The sequence below is a fragment of the Myripristis murdjan genome, chromosome 3 (assembly GCF_902150065.1).
Source record: "Myripristis murdjan chromosome 3, fMyrMur1.1, whole genome shotgun sequence".
Taxonomy (NCBI): domain Eukaryota; kingdom Metazoa; phylum Chordata; class Actinopteri; order Holocentriformes; family Holocentridae; genus Myripristis; species Myripristis murdjan.
In genome coordinates this window covers 2,595,484-2,613,015 of record NC_043982.1, presented here as the reverse complement: position 1 = coordinate 2,613,015, position 17,532 = coordinate 2,595,484, and the positions used below count along the sequence as shown (strand labels likewise).

The 17,532-nt window shown below is 38.9% G+C and overlaps 1 protein-coding gene across 3 annotated transcripts in view; it reads left to right on the top strand.

The window, feature by feature from the left end:
* Positions 1-17,532, top strand: part of arnt2 (aryl-hydrocarbon receptor nuclear translocator 2) — an 80,729-nt gene that overhangs the window by 37,447 nt on the left and 25,750 nt on the right. For all 3 annotated transcript variants that reach the window (XM_030046579.1, XM_030046562.1, XM_030046571.1), the window contains 4 exons: positions 3,495-3,571; positions 5,399-5,533; positions 9,752-9,826; positions 16,635-16,786. In XM_030046579.1, the coding sequence (XP_029902439.1) occupies positions 3,495-3,571; positions 5,399-5,533; positions 9,752-9,826; positions 16,635-16,786 (439 nt within the window). The remainder of the gene's footprint in view (positions 1-3,494; positions 3,572-5,398; positions 5,534-9,751; positions 9,827-16,634; positions 16,787-17,532) is intronic.

Below are 17,532 nucleotides of genomic sequence, written 5' to 3'. Positions count from 1 at the left end.
GTATTTTGGGTTTAGTCCTGAAAAAGCAGTTTGTTAGCCATATGATGTTATCCAACTGCCAGTCTGCGACCACCATCCTGCACATAATTGCCATTCAGCTCACTGATGTGTCGGTATCTGCAGTGGGTCCTCCAGTAAAGTCTGCTGAATTTTTGGAAAAGGGACTTATTTTCTATATTTTTATAATTCTATGTTACCTAAATCTTTAATCCCTGCTAGACTTGTGTGAGTAGGCATAATGCATATTATACACACAGCACTGTAAGCTAGACAGTGGCATACATGCTACAATGACTTCTATTTTCTATTCTATTTTTCTTTTTTCTTTCTTTTTTTTTTTTTTTTGCACAAATAGCATCACATAATGTATACCCTGGTGGAATGTCAGGAATGTGTCGAGCTATGAAAAAATAGATACTGGCCAAGCCTAGTGTCTAATAACTGGTCAACAGTGGTTTCCACGGTCTGCATTCCGTATCCCCGCATTGCTCTTCTGTTTGCCTCTCATTGAAAATGAGATTTTTGCAAAATGAAATCAATTTTTTTTTGCTTATGTAAAAAGCCTTTTAGTGTACAACTGAATAAGCTAATAATAACAATATTGTTTAAGAAATGTGTGGTTTACTACATCCTTATGTGACCTTACACTAACAACAGCAATAATAATGATGACAATAATAAAAATGTCCAAACAAAAACAGCTCTGGTATCAGCATCGGCAGATATCCAAATTCAGGTATCGGACTTGGATCAGAACTAAAAAAAAAAAAAAAAAAAATGGATTGATGCATCTCTAACAGTATGTTCAAATGCAAAGCAAATTTTCTGTGTGGCACGATTACATATAAGTCAATGCAAAGACACAAATAGATGTGAATTTGCACTGAGCGATGCAAGTGACCCGGATGTATGTGGTGTATACATGAAATGTTATTTTTCAACTTGATCAAAAAATTTGCGGTTGTATTCACACAAGTCTGCAAGGTGAAAATTCTCTTTGCATTTGGTTTGAACACACCATAATAATCACTTCAGGTTAAGGGCTTCCTTTAGGCAACTATTTTGGTGTTGATCAATAATACAATAAGTAATCAAACAAACATAATCATATCCTTGTCTCAGAGGTGGTTTAGACATAGGTTGATAGGTTGATACTAATCTGATTTTTAATAAAAGGACAATATCAGTCTCATATCAGTCTAACTGTAGTTCACAGCAGACCTGAGGCAGACATTTTCAGAGAGAGCACACAAGGCCTCAGATGCACTCTGTGACTTCAGCACACCCACACGCACACAGTGTTTACAGAGTCAGGGATTGGTATGCACCCCCCTTGGTGTGGAATTCCCATCAGTACCAAACCAGGTGTGTAGTTGGGCAGTGTGGTGAATTGGGGTGCTGGAATTGAACAACACCAAGCAAACATAAATTAAATCCAGTCATAGTCGTTGAGGTCACAATGGAATATTACCGGGTATAAGACATGCACACATACACACCATATGTGTATCAAAATCATTGACACATGCTTCACTTCCTGAGGCTAAAAATACTCCTTTGGAATGTTTTTGACAGAATAAAGCTGGCGACTGGTCATAAGATGAGATAGACACACGCTCATAAAATGCAGATGGATGGAAAGCGCACACACGCACACACACAAAGTACAAGCTCAAAACCCAAATATGTTGCACATTGTACATCTCATCCTCTGACCATCTGGTCATTGAACTGCTGTTAGAAGAGAGGAATGTTGCCACGAATGAGGACAAAGTCTTTGGTTTCATCCTTGTTTTAATGTGGAGTGTGGCTCATCTGGTCCCTATCGTCATTAAGCCAGCATGCCTCGGCATTGAGCATTGCTAGGGAGAGGAAAAAAAAGACATGCTAATTGGATAGGAAAGTCAGTAAAATGAAATATCTGCCTTCCTTTAATTGGGTCTGTAATCAGTTAAGGTCATGCTGTTCACTGTTCTTATTTTGTTGTGGTTATCAACTCTAGACCAACTTATAGACCAAATTGTGATGTTTACAATAACATCTGGGTAGGAAACCTGTGCATCAGGTACATATAAAGGGGCAAGGAGCTTCGGCCCGAGGCACTAATAATACCACCAGAAACATCAGGCTTTTCAGACCGTCTTGTTTCACTGTATATGTTACAAATTCAGCCAAGTAACATCCACAGCGATAATCAAATTTGCCGATCTCACAAACCTTCACTTTTCAAGTGAACTGCCAGTGTTTTACTCTTTACATGGCTATAGTTAGCATGATGTCATGGCAGTTCTATACAGGCATTTCTATTCCTATGGCCCCATATCACTGTTATCGAGAATTTTCCAGATGAAGGCTTGACCATGGGGTTTCAAATGGTGTTGATATTGAGGATTTAATTCAACTAATCAGCACCTTAAAATCTGAAATTTTCATTCTCACAAAATAAAAGTATTTAGAGCATTTAGACAATCTTGAGACCATAACACTCTGCATTGAAATCCAGCATATTAATATTGCTGCTACCTGCCACTGTCTATTGCTACTATTAATAAAACATATTAATGTATACATGTGTGGAATCTGATCTGTCTTTTTATCATCAAAACAGCTGTCAGTAGGTAGCCAGTATAATATTGATCATATCTACAATAAATATGTTAGCAGACAAACTGCATCACACCAGAGGTGAGCGATAAGTCTGTGTGGGTCTTATCCAATTTTTCATAAAGGCATGTTACTAGCTTAATATATTGATAGTCTTAACAGTAGTCTGAACTCTCTGCTGTTATGAAAAATAATAGGTACTGACCTGAGATAAATGCAACACACAGGACAGAACTGGACAGTGTTCAAGAAAAGCAGGTAGACTCTATATTGAAAGCAAGGCCAGCAGATCATATCAGCAGTCTCTCCCACTCCCCAGCTTTATTACTTGAATATGAAATGTCACACCAGCCCTTAATAAAACTGTACTGTGGGATGGAAAAGAGAGCTGTCTCAGGCAGTGACAGGATTCCCACTGTGAACAAGACTTATTGAGATTCTGTGTGTTTGCTTTAGCAGGGCTACATAGCAAACAGTGAAAATGTTGTTATAGGAGATGTGCTATCAAAATAGAATTGATCTGTCTGTCTGTCTCCCCTCTTCTGCCCTCTTTCCCTGAATTGTTTGCCCGGGACAATTTGAATTTGCACTGGGTATTTAAATATTTATATTGAATGAACTGTGTGAGGAAAAGCACTGGCATTGTGCTTGAAATTTAACTTGCAGTGAGGAGGCTTAATAGGGAAATCATGGCCTGTATATTATTTTCAAAGAGTAGTGGCTGTGTCTTAGATGACCTTTCAACACTGCGGAGTTCAAGTACCAAGTGAAAAAATAAGTGTTTACAGTATATTTTATGGGAAAATTCTTGTATTAAAGTCATCTCCCAGCCTGTGTCTCTATTACATTCTCTATCTCCATCTCTCTCACTCTCTCTATCTTGTCCTCAGGTATGACTATACCAGAAGAAGACACAGAGGCAGGTCAGACCGGTAAATACTGCCTAGTGGCCATTGGAAGACTGCAGGTATGTGCGCGTGTTATCTCACTGCTATGCCAGAGCTATAAATGGTACTAAAATAAATTGAACCACCTTGATGCCCCTCATGAAATGAGAAAACACTTCTGTGTGTGTGTATGTGTGTATGTCTGCTTGACCAGAGTTAAGCAGAGAGGATGGGTGGTTCGTTCAGGATTATAGGATCAATGCAGTGGAGCAGACGGAGGGAACATGCCTACTCTCATCTCATCCCCATATATCTCCTCCCTTCTCATTGCCATGCTCCTCGCTCCTCACATCAGCAGCCTGTCTAATCTGACCTCCCTTGGCCTCAGTCTAAACCTGCACCTTATGAGTCTGCCCAGCTCTGCCCTGCTCAGAAATCTAAACTCACTGTTTTCCCTGGCTTTTACAGAAGCTCAAATGGTAATACTGACAGTGGGATCGCCACGTGTCATCATACAGTAAAAAACATAAGGCAGATGGAATTAGTACTACAGTAGTAATCACGTTACTAAGAGGGTTTGATCAGTATGGGATGCTGACTGGCAGACATAACAATATGTGGAATGAAATCAGTGAGACTGTTCCCACGTAGTAATAACAGCCATCCTGAGAAATCGGAATACAAGCTGATACCTCTAAGTACAGCAGCAATATGTCCTCAATGCATCCTGAGTGATTGGATCTCAGGACACATTCAGAGGTGGCCTGGGACACTTGTGTCTGCATGGCATTAGAGGTGTAAACAGACGTGTCCCAGGATGCATTGATGATCGATGGGTGTAGTACTGATCAGTTATCTAATAAATTGCAAACAAACTACATCAAATCCATTCTATTAGACTTGGATGCCAAGCTAGGCCAAAATCTACTTTTAATAAAAGACAAATCTACTGTAATTACTGCCATACCATTTTAATTGAAGGCCTAGTTTATCATTGGAAACGTTATTGTTGTTCCCTCCTTTTCTTTTTTATTTGATTATTTATTGTCTTCTTCCTGTGGGTAAATGTTACCACAAGCTAAGTCATATCACATTAATTTAAGCATTGATTATTTGTTACTGCTACTTATTGGAGCAGTTGATAGGCATATCCCCAAATATAGGGAATAATTTGACAGTGTGCAGTCATAGTGTCTTGCCTCAGTAGGTTTACTTGGGATGCTAAAGGTGGATGTGGACATAAATCAATGGTAAACTACTGTCTACCCTAAAATGTTTTTGTCCTAGTGTGTGCACTGATTTTTTTTTTTGTGTTTGCATTAATCTGTCATTCTTTGTTTGGGATAAAATGTTTTTGTTGAGAGTAGAACTATACTGTTCAGTCAAATGTTCAGTTCAGCTGCTGACTGTGCCTATTGTTTAAGTGTCTTCTGTACAGTAAGGCTCTCACATACTGATTATAGATATGGAAGCACAAGCAGCAATGCAGTATGTAAAGTCTGGGTAAACCAAAATATAGATTGTCCAATGAACTGAGTACAAATATTACAGTAAATACCAGATCATTTACCAAATGAGGCTGTTAGTTGAAATTAGTATGTTTGGACAGTCATGACAATCATGACCAATCATTGATCACTGGTCATCAGTGACCAAAATTTCAGTCTTTGATTCAAGGAAATCAGTCATTTTAATCTTGTCTTTAACTCTCTGTCTCTCTTAATCTTTAACATTGTCTGCTTTAAGACATCTTGCCTCCATGGCCTCCTGTGTCTCAGATAATAAGAAATATTTTATCTTTATGTGGCATAAGCTTGTTTCATTCCCTGTTTCTCTCCATTTTTATCATCCATCCATCACTCTCCATTTAATTTGCTTTTCCTCAATGTGCCTCTGTCTTCCCTCAGGTAACCAGTTCTCCAGTCTCTATGGATATGAATGGCCTGTCAGTGCCCACAGAGTTCCTGTCACGTCACAACTCTGACGGTGTCATCACCTTCGTCGACCCCCGCTGCATCAACGTAATTGGTTATCAGCCTCAGGTTAGTAAAGGACTTTGCAGTTTGAATGTTATGAACACACGTAACAGGGGAATGTAAAATGGAAATTTGCCTCATCCTCAGAACATATTTTTATCTCACCTGGTAATGTTGACCTCTTCATTTTCATACCTACAGTTTCATTTAAATGTAGAGATTTATGAAAGATAGTCTTTTTTTCTTCTAAAAATCAGTGATCAAAGTAGACTTAGACTTAGACTTAGAAGATCTTTATTGTCCCCGAGAGGGCAATTTTGTGTGCAGCACATACATAAAACACATACATCTACACTAAATACAAGACACACACAGGTCACACAGGCCTATCATGCATAGATTCCCTAACACAAAGAATAAATAAATGTAGTAGTTTCATTGTCTTCAGATTTAACTGCTTTAACCAAGATATGAACATTTATAGAAAATCAGTGTTTAGCCTAGGATTCTGGCTTTGGTGTTGGAGGATGGGCACGCTTCATGCACGAAAAGTTTGGAGGTACACAAATATTTTGTAGGGTGGGGACAATATTAATAAGTTGCTCAATATTCTTCAGATTTGTACTCATTGACTTATCTATATTAATAGGAAATTTAACAAACTGAGGAGTCAGCCTGTGGCTGTAGTGCTTGGAACGCCCGTGTGGGTGTCCATTTGACTTGGACTGGGGACTGGAGGAGCGCAAACGCACTCAGCCTCGCCACTGGTGGTCGACTCAGGCTGTCATACCGTGCGTTTAAAAAAATGCTGATATTTTCGCCTGTTTTTCAGGCGGCTGGAGCCGACGTGATATGAATTATTTCACTTACAGTGTGATTCTCCTCTGTTCTCCTCTCTCTGTCTGTGTGTAGATGGTTGCGCAGGTGTGTGACTATCGTGTGATTAGAGCGGAGCCCTGCCCTGCCTTCTCACAAGACAGCAGAGCGCATTCCCACCAGATAGACCCTGTACTGAAATTATATGAATTAGGTTAATAAGCAACCCTCAACGTATTTGGTTTATTTGATAAAAATGCGGTCTAGACATATTCTATAGAAACGTGATGTTAAATTATTTCTGTTGTGATTTTATTTTTTAATTTGAAAATTAATTAAATTAAATTAAATTAATTTAGCGTGACTTTCAGAGTGACTTGTTTCAACGGAAGATGAATCTTAAAAATAATAGATAAAATACTGTAGCTATGGTTGATTTTGCAATAATAGTCCTGATCATGTTGGAACTAAGTGTACTTTTCTTCTTCAGTTCCTCTGTATTTGATCTGTATGCCCTGAGATTGACTCCCTGTGCTTTGGAGATGTCTCATAATGCTGCACAGCTTTGCGTTATCAACTGTGCATGTGAGTTATTGTGTTGACAGTAAAAGATAAGCAGGCTGGATCGTGAAGAACATTTTAGTGGAATGGTATGTTACGGGCATGTGTTTGGCCTGTTAGCCTCTCACTCTCACCTTGTTGACCTCTGTTCCCATCACTGGACAAGTAATTCACATTATGCTGTCATGAGAAAACATGTCTGAAATATTCAGTTTGGACTGGATTCCTGTGGAATTTTGTGAGGGGATGTTCCTGCAGAGATCATTTTTTTGTAATTGGTGAGTGAGTGCAATTAAACATTATTTTAAGCCATTTCAAAGAGATTTTCATGTGCTGTGCTTTTGGTTGATACACTGTACCATGACCAGCAGAGTGGCAATTACAAACACTGTTTTACCCACTCAGTATGCAGCAGACATCAAGTGAAAGCAACAAGCAGATGTTAGTGAGACAAAAATGTAACTCAGCATTGTGCCAAAGTTAAATAGCAGACTCATCTGCCAAATACTGCTTCTCCTTTAAGCGGAAACGATAATTATCAGCAGTAGGCAAGCCAGCTCTGTTTATGCCTGTAAATGCCAGTGTGTCTATGTGAAGTAAGCTTGCAGGTTTTGACAGTGGGGAGGTTTCAAGTTTGAATTATTGACCTGTAATTTGTTGACAGTATTTTGTGAAATACCTAAAAAAAAAAAAAGCTGTCAAACCTGTCTCAATTGTGAATTACCTAATAATGGAAATTAACAGATATCATGTTCTGAGATGCTTTGGTTTCTGTCTGGTTTCATTTAACTTTACTGTCCAAGTTTCATATCATTGCATAAGTGGTCAGTCTCTAATATACAGTCCGAATTTTTAAGATATTGTTTTATGCACTTATTTGGAAGGGTTTTTGTACATTTTGCCAACTACTGTTTACGTTTTTCCTGTGATAGGCTCAGCTTTGGCACTGAAATTTATTTGGGACCAGTCATGGCTCAAAATATCAAGTTCAGGGTTAATTGATTGTGTTGGGTCTCTTGTTCACCTTAATGAATAGTACCAAAGTGTTTTTCCGAGCCAGAAAAAACCCTACTTACTTGAGCACAGCATTCAGGTGCTTCACATGTTAATATCCGTGGGAACGTTTCTTGAATTTTAATCCAGCACATTCATCTAATACCAGGGTTTCCACTACATGTAATTGATCGTGGCGCACCACCACGGCAAAATAAAAGCCGACACGCCTTTGGAATGATGATTTTTTTTTTTTTTTTTCAGATGTTTCAGACACAATTTAAAGTATATTGTATGAATGGATATATATACGCATATATATAGCCTATATTTGCACACATATACTTACTATAATCAGAGTTTGAAATGATAATTTAAATATCATGAAATGTTACACTACACTGCAATTAACTTTATTTTGAATAATGAACACCGGAGTCATCACCCGCCTGTTTGATACTACTGCTGTGCGCTCGCAGAGGGAGAGAAAAGGGCAAGAGAAAGGTACCTGGGCAAGATTAAATTTAATCCATTTTTTTGTTCAAGCCTGTGAAAACGACCCTAATGTTATCGTTAATGTTAACATTGTAGGGCCCTATAATTTCCGCGATCACGGAATCGCGTAATTAGCTATATAAAACGGAATCTATTTTTAACAGAATATCGTGGAATTTGACATAATTTGAATGAAATGCTGTTTTTGTGTGGAATATGAACGTATGTCTGGGAAAATCACATGGAGGGAAGCAAATCTGGGTGGCACAACCCCTCCAGTCGTTTCACCTGCCCCTGCACCACCAAGAAAAAAATTACAACAACTGCACCGGCACCGTGCGAGTCCAAAAGGCAAAGACACTTTCCAGGCTACAGCAGTGCACTGACATAGATTGTGTAACAAAGTGAAGAGTTGCCACTCCGCTCTATTTTCACTGGCTAACAGCAGTACACTGGCTTAGCTTGTCTATTCAGAGAAGCCGTATCACTTTGGCTGATTTTTCAATCTATGTTATCACATGCATACTACTGCTCATTCATTGGTAGCTGAATTGTTCGGTCTGTTTGAAAAGTAATTTACATTTTTAAAACAAATAATAATTTAACATAGTTAAATTAGGTTACAGGTCAACATCTACTCCTTCAAGATAATTTATTATGTTCTACAACTCATAAACATACACTAACACTAACATATCGAGTGTTTGAGCAGCATATCTGCTCTGTGCTACGAAAGATCCTGGAGGAAACCCTGAATACCTTAAACTAAAAGTCTTACATTTAATTTATTATAACACCTGCAGTTTACACCCACAGTTACCTGTCACCTTTTGGAAAAAAAGTTTTCCACAAAATCTTTAGATCAGTCTTTCACCCCCACTGATCTGTCCCCTCTCACCATTTGATCACTTGAGGAATGATTCATATTATTTTCAAACAACAAAAATCACTACAAAGACCGAGATGGAATATGTTAATTCACCACAGAAGATTGCAGTTCAGATGTAATGTCTTTAATGTGCCAAACAGATGGTGCTATCTCGTTTTCCAGTCTAATTTATGGCTCTGCTTATGTCATTGATTCAGGAGTCAGATAAATTGACTAGTTATCTCTCTACTAACACTGTTCATTGTTATTTTCCAGTTGTAAGATCGTACAGTTATGTGCCAGATCATTTGTCAGAGAAAAGATATGTGAATATAGCAATCACGTGTGTCCGTTCACTTGGGAGTGTGATCCTGATTAGATTGTAGACTTACAAGATGCCATTAAGTAAAATGCTGTGTGTTGTATCCTTTGATGAAAGTGAACACATTTGAGAGGAGAAAATGTGGGCAAGGTAAAGATAAGATTAGGGTGGTGAATATTGTTCTCAATAACAAATTCTCCATAACTGACTGTGGTGTCCTGCCCTGTAGGACCTCCTGGGGAAGGACATCCTGGAGTTCTGCCATCCTGAAGACCAGAGTCACCTGAGAGAAAGTTTCCAGCAGGTATGACTGTACTCCATGTTTGTTTAACAGGTTTTAAAGGGTATATATGTTTATTCAACCGAGAGGAGCAGTGTAGGTAGAGTAGATGGAAAAGAAGGAGTACTAGTAGCAGCAGCAGCCGCAAGTACACCAGCTGTTAGTTGCATGTTGTCTTATTCATAGAAGTCGTAAAAATACAAGTTTTAGTTGTAGTGGTAGAAAATGGCAAAAGCTGGGTCACCTTTAATCTTCAGTCTAGACTTTAACTCTTAGGGGTTTATCTCTGGCACAGCTTTGGGTTCAGACCCACCAGACACAATTTCAGTCATTTTTCCACTCCAGGGCTTGTTGCAGGATCCACTTGCATCTGTGTTGTGTGAAAATACAATAGTTTGACTTGTGACTCTATTCACATTAATTTAAAAAAAAAAAAAAAAGAATAAATAAATAAGTAAATAAATAAAATAGCATCTCCCCTAGAATATCTCCTTATTTACTGTACCAGTATTTCACTTTCCCAATTAAGACCAATTACCCCCACCCCCCGCCCCCCCTTTTTTAGACCACTCTATATCCTTTCTATTTTGCCAGGCATTGAGTTTCCTGATTGAAGTTACTGGCTCAGAGGAAAAATGTGAGGGTGGGACCAATTAAAATATTTAAAACAAACCTATACATTGTGGTTGGTGCCTGGCTCACTCATAACTGAGATTTGACAAAAACCATTGTAGAAAAACTCCCCAAACAAAGTAAATCTAATAGTCTTTGCACTGTTGCATCTGTGCTGTAAACACTGCTGAATGTGAGGTGACTGCTGCCAAACCCAAATGCACAGACCTTGGAGGCAGTGGACACTGTGCTTTAGAAGTGATCAATAAAAAAATAATAATAGCAGTGATATTCCTCATAGGGAAGCAATGAAGAAATGCCTGCAATTGATTGATATTTTTGCTCCAGATAAAATCCTACCTGCTGCACTTTGTATAAGCTGCAATGGTAAAAAGACTTTTGGTTAATAAAAAAGGGAGAGAACTGAGCTGGGCTGAAAAACCAGGTATATATCATCTGTGGTTAAGTCAACTTCCCCTGTCAATCTCAGCAGCCTGATGGCAAAACATAAAGATGGTGAAAGTTCACCAACATCTCAAATGTTTTTCTTGGAAGTATGCTGCTTAGTGTTGAGTCCCCTGTGCATCTCTAACTGGCTGTCATCCAGTTCATACACACATGCAAAAAACCATTCATACATGCACAATCCATCAATGCCTTTGTTATTCAAGCATACTGCGTAAGTGACTCGTATCTCAGCAAACACATTGCCCTCTGTTAAGCATGTTTACCAGTTTGGCTTTACTGACTTCCTTGCTGGCTGACTAAATGGCTTGCTGACTACATTCACTGACTCTGCTTTCTGTAGAGGTACACAGACATCTAGCCTCTTCAGTCACCAATAGAGTCCAGTTTGCTCCATGTAGACATATTGCATGGATCTGACTGCCAGCCACAAGTCTACTTTAACTCTCTTAAATGTTGCATAGCATTGTGTAACAATCACAGCTCACTTGAGTGATTTAAAAAAAAAAAAAAAAAAAAAGTTTTTGCCTCTCAAAGTCCTCCATGGATAAACGTAGATTTAACATGTTCACAGGCATTTATTAATATATAGCGGTATCTGTGTAGTGTGCTCAGACATGCTCACGCCCACAATTTGACCACTAAGTACTCCACTATTTAACATGCAGTTGTTGTTGGGCAGTAAGTAATCTATGACCTTTATCAACCTCTGCCAGCAAACACTAGGAATTCAGTTTTTTTTTTTCTCACTTCTAAAAGGTTTGTAAAAGCTTTATTGCATTAATACTGTGTTACATGGAAAACGTATATATTTTTTTTCCCAAGAAATGGTAAAATGGTAAATGGACCAGATTTCTATACTACTCTTATAGTCTACCGACCACTCAAAGCATGAGTAGAGTGGAGTGTTTTGCCTCACATTTACACACATTCACACGCTGACGGCTGAAGCTACCATTCAAGGTACCAAGCTGACGTTCATGAGCGTTTTAGTGGTTCAGTGTCTTGCTCAAGGACACTTTGAGACACTCTCTGGAGGAGCTAGGAGTTGAACCAGGAGCCCTCCACTTACCAGACAACTGCTGTACCTCCTGAGCCACACTGCCACATGTAAATTAACCAGGGTAAAGTTACCCAGAGTCTTATCTCTGAGAAGACTTTGGGAGCACATAAGCAAGTGAGCTCTCTATCTCCTTCCTGAACTGTCAAGTCTTTATTCCATTTCCCGCTCTCCTACCGGCCCTTAGCCTTTTTTTCTCTTCCACTACTGGTATTGACACTGGAGGCTGTCATTTTTGCTGGGGTGGTAATATTTGAGTAATGGGTCTGACTGTCTGAGACAAGTAGTGTCAGTTTGCAGTCTCCCAGCTCTGGCTGCTGTGCCTGAAGGGAATGCTGGGAGCAACAACCTGCCTCCCTATCTCCTTCTGTTCCTCTGGCTGTACTTCATAGCTATCTTGCTCAGTAGAAAGCTCTCACTCCTCCCTGAGCAGTGCTCAGAAAACTTACTTTACCCACCTCGTTACACAAGGGTTTGAGAGATAGTGGATTTTCAGAGTTGATGCTGATGTGTTGAAGCTCCGAGCAGCCAATATTTTTCCTCCGATATCTTTACATTTTATAGATCAGATGGATATTATTAGTTTTTGACTGGAACATGTAGCAAAGCTAAATATAGCAAAGAAAATTACCTTTGACCTCTCGCAGCAAATGTGACTTTGATTGACATTGCCTTCATCTAATAGACACGTTACTGGATTATGTCTAGCCTTCTGCTTCACTGTGACTGGCTGAGATAGATTTGGGGGAGCCTATGGTTAATTTTGGTGACTTTTACAAAATATCTACACCCCCGTGTGTGTGTTATTATCCCAGTCAGTTCTCTTGTAGTTCTCCTTCAAGACAGCAGATGGTGCAGTGATCAGCTGTATCCTCACAGAATGTCATTTATTTCAAAGATTTACATTGTGGGCAAAGACATAGGTCTACTCAGCTATAAGACAGATATAGCGTGGTGTTACAATACAAAAATGAACATTGTTTTTTGTCAAATACTCGAGTCTGTATAATGAAAACTGCACATTTCTGCGGAGGAGATCCAGCAATCACAACTCTGCTTGTTCTAGTTTTTGATTGAAGTCCACTATTGGTCTCATATGCTCATATGTGTACTTCCTTCACTGGAGGAACCTCATTCCTTTCTCTCTCTCCTCACCCTCCCTCTCTGTTCTCTACCTTGTGTGTGAACAGAGCAAGCTTCTCCGTATCTGTGTGATCGGCTGCACAGGTCTCCCTCACCAGCATATTTCAAACTCATTTTAGATCCATTTCTTATTGGGATGGAAAGTTCTGTTTTCATTACTCAGACTGACAGTCGACTGAGCGATAGGCTCGGAGCTGAAATGTCCAGAGCACCAGCAGTCTCAGAGAATTCATAATACACAAGAAAACCACTATGTTCCTGACAACTCAACTCAAAAGTAAAAAAAAAAAAACAGCATTATATACACATAGTACTTAATATCTTAGTAAAAACAATTGCTACACTGGGTATTGTTGACAGGATGTATAAGTGAATTGACATAAACAGCTCTATATTTGTTTAGCTATCACTCAGTGCTGGGAGGGGTGGTTCGCCAAAATGTTCTACTGTAGATGTGATAATACAGCTAAATGAATACAAGCATCATAGGAAAATTGTCTTTGTATTTAATTCTCTGCTGCTCCTTCATCTCCAGAGACAGGTGGATAATTACCTCTGCCAGGCGGTAGCCTGGAGGGGATATTGCGTTTGGGTGGGTGGGTTTGTGTATTTGTCAACAACTAATGTCACATACTACTGGACCTATCAGCTTAATATGTTTTGTGCACAGTTATGACTGTGAACCTCTCATGGTTTTGGTGATTCAGAACCGTTGAGAAATGATTGTTTTCCCTACTGCTGCTCCCTCTCTTCATTTACTGTCTAGCTCATTCGACCACCATCACACTCTCTCTCTCCCTGTCTCTTTCCTGTCTGAAACCACAACTAACCTGACTCTGGTTTTCCGGAACATTATCGAAGGTAGAGCTGCTAGACTGCACAAACAGTGTAGTAGTTCTCAGTTACACAGCAAACTGTTTCTTTTTAGAACAAACAAGTTCATATTTGACTTGTTCGCATTTGTGCAAGGGTCCACCTAGGAGGCTTTGCATCTGCAGACTGACAGGCAAATGTTTTTATTATGTAGATTTTTTTTTTCAGCTTGAGCAGTTCTGTTACCTGTTACCTGTTCAGTCGACCCAGGTGCTGCACAACAGTCTTATAATGGCAGGGGGGAAAGTGTTTTTTCGTTCTGTCTGTGTGTATCTGTCCACAGCTAATCTCACATACTCTGGGCGTATCAGTCTACTATTTTTTGTGCACATTTGCAACTCTATGACTCAGTGTAACTCAATGACCCTTTGTGGTTGTGGTCAGGGGTGAAAATCCCATTTCATTATTGGGGGGGGGACAATAAACAGCAAAATTTCAGAGTAATTCCCAAAGGGGACATGAAAAAATTGATGTCTTGCACCACTGTACCGCCGTTTTATACTACCATAAATAGGTTCATTTTGCCTACAAATAAACCTATGTACTACCCTCTTTCTCTCTTACAGTCCTTTGAAACTTGCTGTACAGTGTTGAGCCCTCAGCATGTTCATATGTTTTAAATTTAAAACTTATGAACATTACATTATAATTTATAATGGTATTAAAAGCAATAATCCTCTAACCAAATTTCTTTGCTCACTGTTCTTATTTCTACTACAGTCCATCAAAGTAGCTTTACAAGAACTAGAAACTCAAAATAAGCTCTAAAACTAGAGGAAATAATCCAACCTTATAGATGGAGGGATTTCTGCCTGTGGTTGTGGTGATTCAAGACCTTTGAAAAACATGTTTTATACCTCAACTGAGGGCTAACTCCTCAGCTGGTTTTTCAAGCACTGGAGAAGGGAAGATATGCCTGGCAGAGACCTGTGCTCTGCTAAGTGCACTCTTGTAGTTAAGACTCATTTTCTCAGGAAAACTATTTTAATTATGTTTGTTATGCATGAGCTCAGTTCCTCTACTATCTCCAATGAAGTTAAAAGATTTTTTTTTCGATCTTATATGCCGGCAATACTCACTCCTTTGCATAAACAGCAAAGAAAACTAACACGCATAAATAACATTTGTTCATCAGAGGTCTTAAAGTAATTGTCACAGGATTAGCCTGTGCCCTGTAGAGTAAGATGCACACACCTTCATACATACCTGCATGCATATTCATTTCTACTTATAACATCATAAGGAAAAGGAACGGAAAGAAAGAAAGAAAGAAGAATATAAAGAAGAAAGAAATGTTTGCTAATTGTTCCATGTGTATAGGGTAAATCCCTACTCACAAGCGCTATGATTTATCATTTCTGCAGGCTAGGGGTGGGTGATGTAGACTTAAAATAATATCACAATATTTCACAGTAATTTGTGGCAATAATATTCAAGGTGACCTGCAGTGACATGATATGATACAATGATACCTACAGTGTTTCCCACAGAATAACACTGTACAGCGGGGTGAGGGAGTAATAGTTGAAAAAAAAAAAGCCTATTTCACCTTAATTTAGTTTTTTTACTCTATTTTTCCCTGCTCATCTTGCATCCCCCCCCCGCCCCCAACCAACCCAAAAAAAAACACAACTTGTGTCCTGAATTTTTTTCACTGTCACAGTGGAAAGTAACATGGTACTGAATAATGCTTCCTTTGTCCAGTCATTTGTCATAGCGAGGCATTTCAGATGCCATAAAAGTAATGAATTTTGATACCCAGTTCTACTAATAACATGTTTCAGACTGTGTTTGGGCAAACAAAAGTGCTGGTTATAACCCTGAATGAGTTTAATTATATTTGGGCAGCCGTTAATATACCTGGGTGGTGGAAAACACTGAACCAAGTCCTGGTCAGAGGCTTACGCTGCTCTACTTGTTGTGGTGACAGAACACTGGAAGCTGTGTGGTAGGGCATGCAAAAGCGTCACCATGTCATTATACTGCTATATTGTTAATATCATGATATGACACTTTTTTGTGTATAAATTTATACAGTATTATCATGAACAATATGCTATGGCGTGACCCTGCTGCAGGCTATTGTTAGGGCAGGAGGCCTACCAACTATAGTTGTGCAGTATCATCATTTGCAGGCAGTTTAGCAGTGCACAAAGCATATTATTCATTTATGATTGTTACATATTTAAAACAAGTGAGAGAAATAACCATATAAGCTGGAGATAGAGCTCCTGGAAAGAAAGTATGTTTGATTGTCAAATTGGAAGCTTGCCGACAGTCTTTGTTAGGGGCAGAGTTTAAAGGGCATTCCCTGCAGTTGTAGAGCCATTTTCTAGTTGTAGCATTTTTTCCCTCCTACCAAGTAGAACATTTTCCTTTGTTTTAGTGCACATTGTTTTAGACACCATTGATGGTCAGCAACATGTCATTTTTAATTTTTCTGAAATTTTGTACCTATAACATCTTAACAAATGATTGAAACTCAAGTTAATATATTTCCTTTGTTCCCAATTGCACTCCAGGAAGCCACAATGTCTGTATCTCTTTACTAATTCCCTGATGTCGATGAGATTGCTCTATTTAATATCACTTTTTGCTTTCTTCTCCCGTCTCTCTTTCCTGACCACCCCTTCCTGACCACTCTTGTTGTCTGATTTTCTTCCGTTGCTCCATACACAGGTGGTGAAGTTGAAGGGCCAGGTGTTGTCGGTGATGTATCGTTTCCGTATGAAGAACAGGGAGTGGATGTTGATCCGAACCAGCAGCTTCACCTTTCAGAACCCCTATTCTGACGAGATTGAGTACATCATCTGTACCAACACCAATGTCAAGTAAGTTCTTCGTACAGAAACAACTACACATTGAACTTAGTGTCTCACCAGTGTATTTTGATTGAAGCACATATTGATATTATGACATTATCATTAGGGATGGCAATCACAAGTGATCTCACGATTCAATTTAATCATAATTCTTTGATTAACAGCAATTTGTCATGCTGTGGCAAATTGCAAATTGCGACAAAGTGTTTACAGTCATAAAGGCTAACAGTTCAAAAACATTAGCCATAAGTTCCACTTCGTTTTAATTGTACAGATCAACAGAACAAGAACCATAGTCTTTGTTTTGTGGAATCAAGATGATCCAACATATCTCCTTCACATAAGTGCAAATACAGTAACCTATAGTGTTAAGTCTAATTGTAAGAAAAAAAGAAGTGGCTTCTTTAGCATTTTACTTCTTCAGCAATACAGTCTAATGAATAACTTAACTCAGATCAGCGCAAATAGAACAATCTGTTTGACTGGATTGTAAAAGGAAATTATGAACATAAGTAAGCTGTTTTTGTATTTTCAGTGCAATCTACAGTATGAGCAACCGTATTGTTCAATGGTTGCAAGGCTCCAACCTCTGCTTTTTCAAAAAGTTGTGACATGGCTGTGTCAGTGAAGTGATGAAGATGTAATTAAAAAGATTAATGTTAGGTATCAGGGAATCTGTAATTGTTGTGAGAAAAATAATTACAATCCCATGCTTGATCAACTCCCTCATCACCACCACCACCTGTAATTGTTTC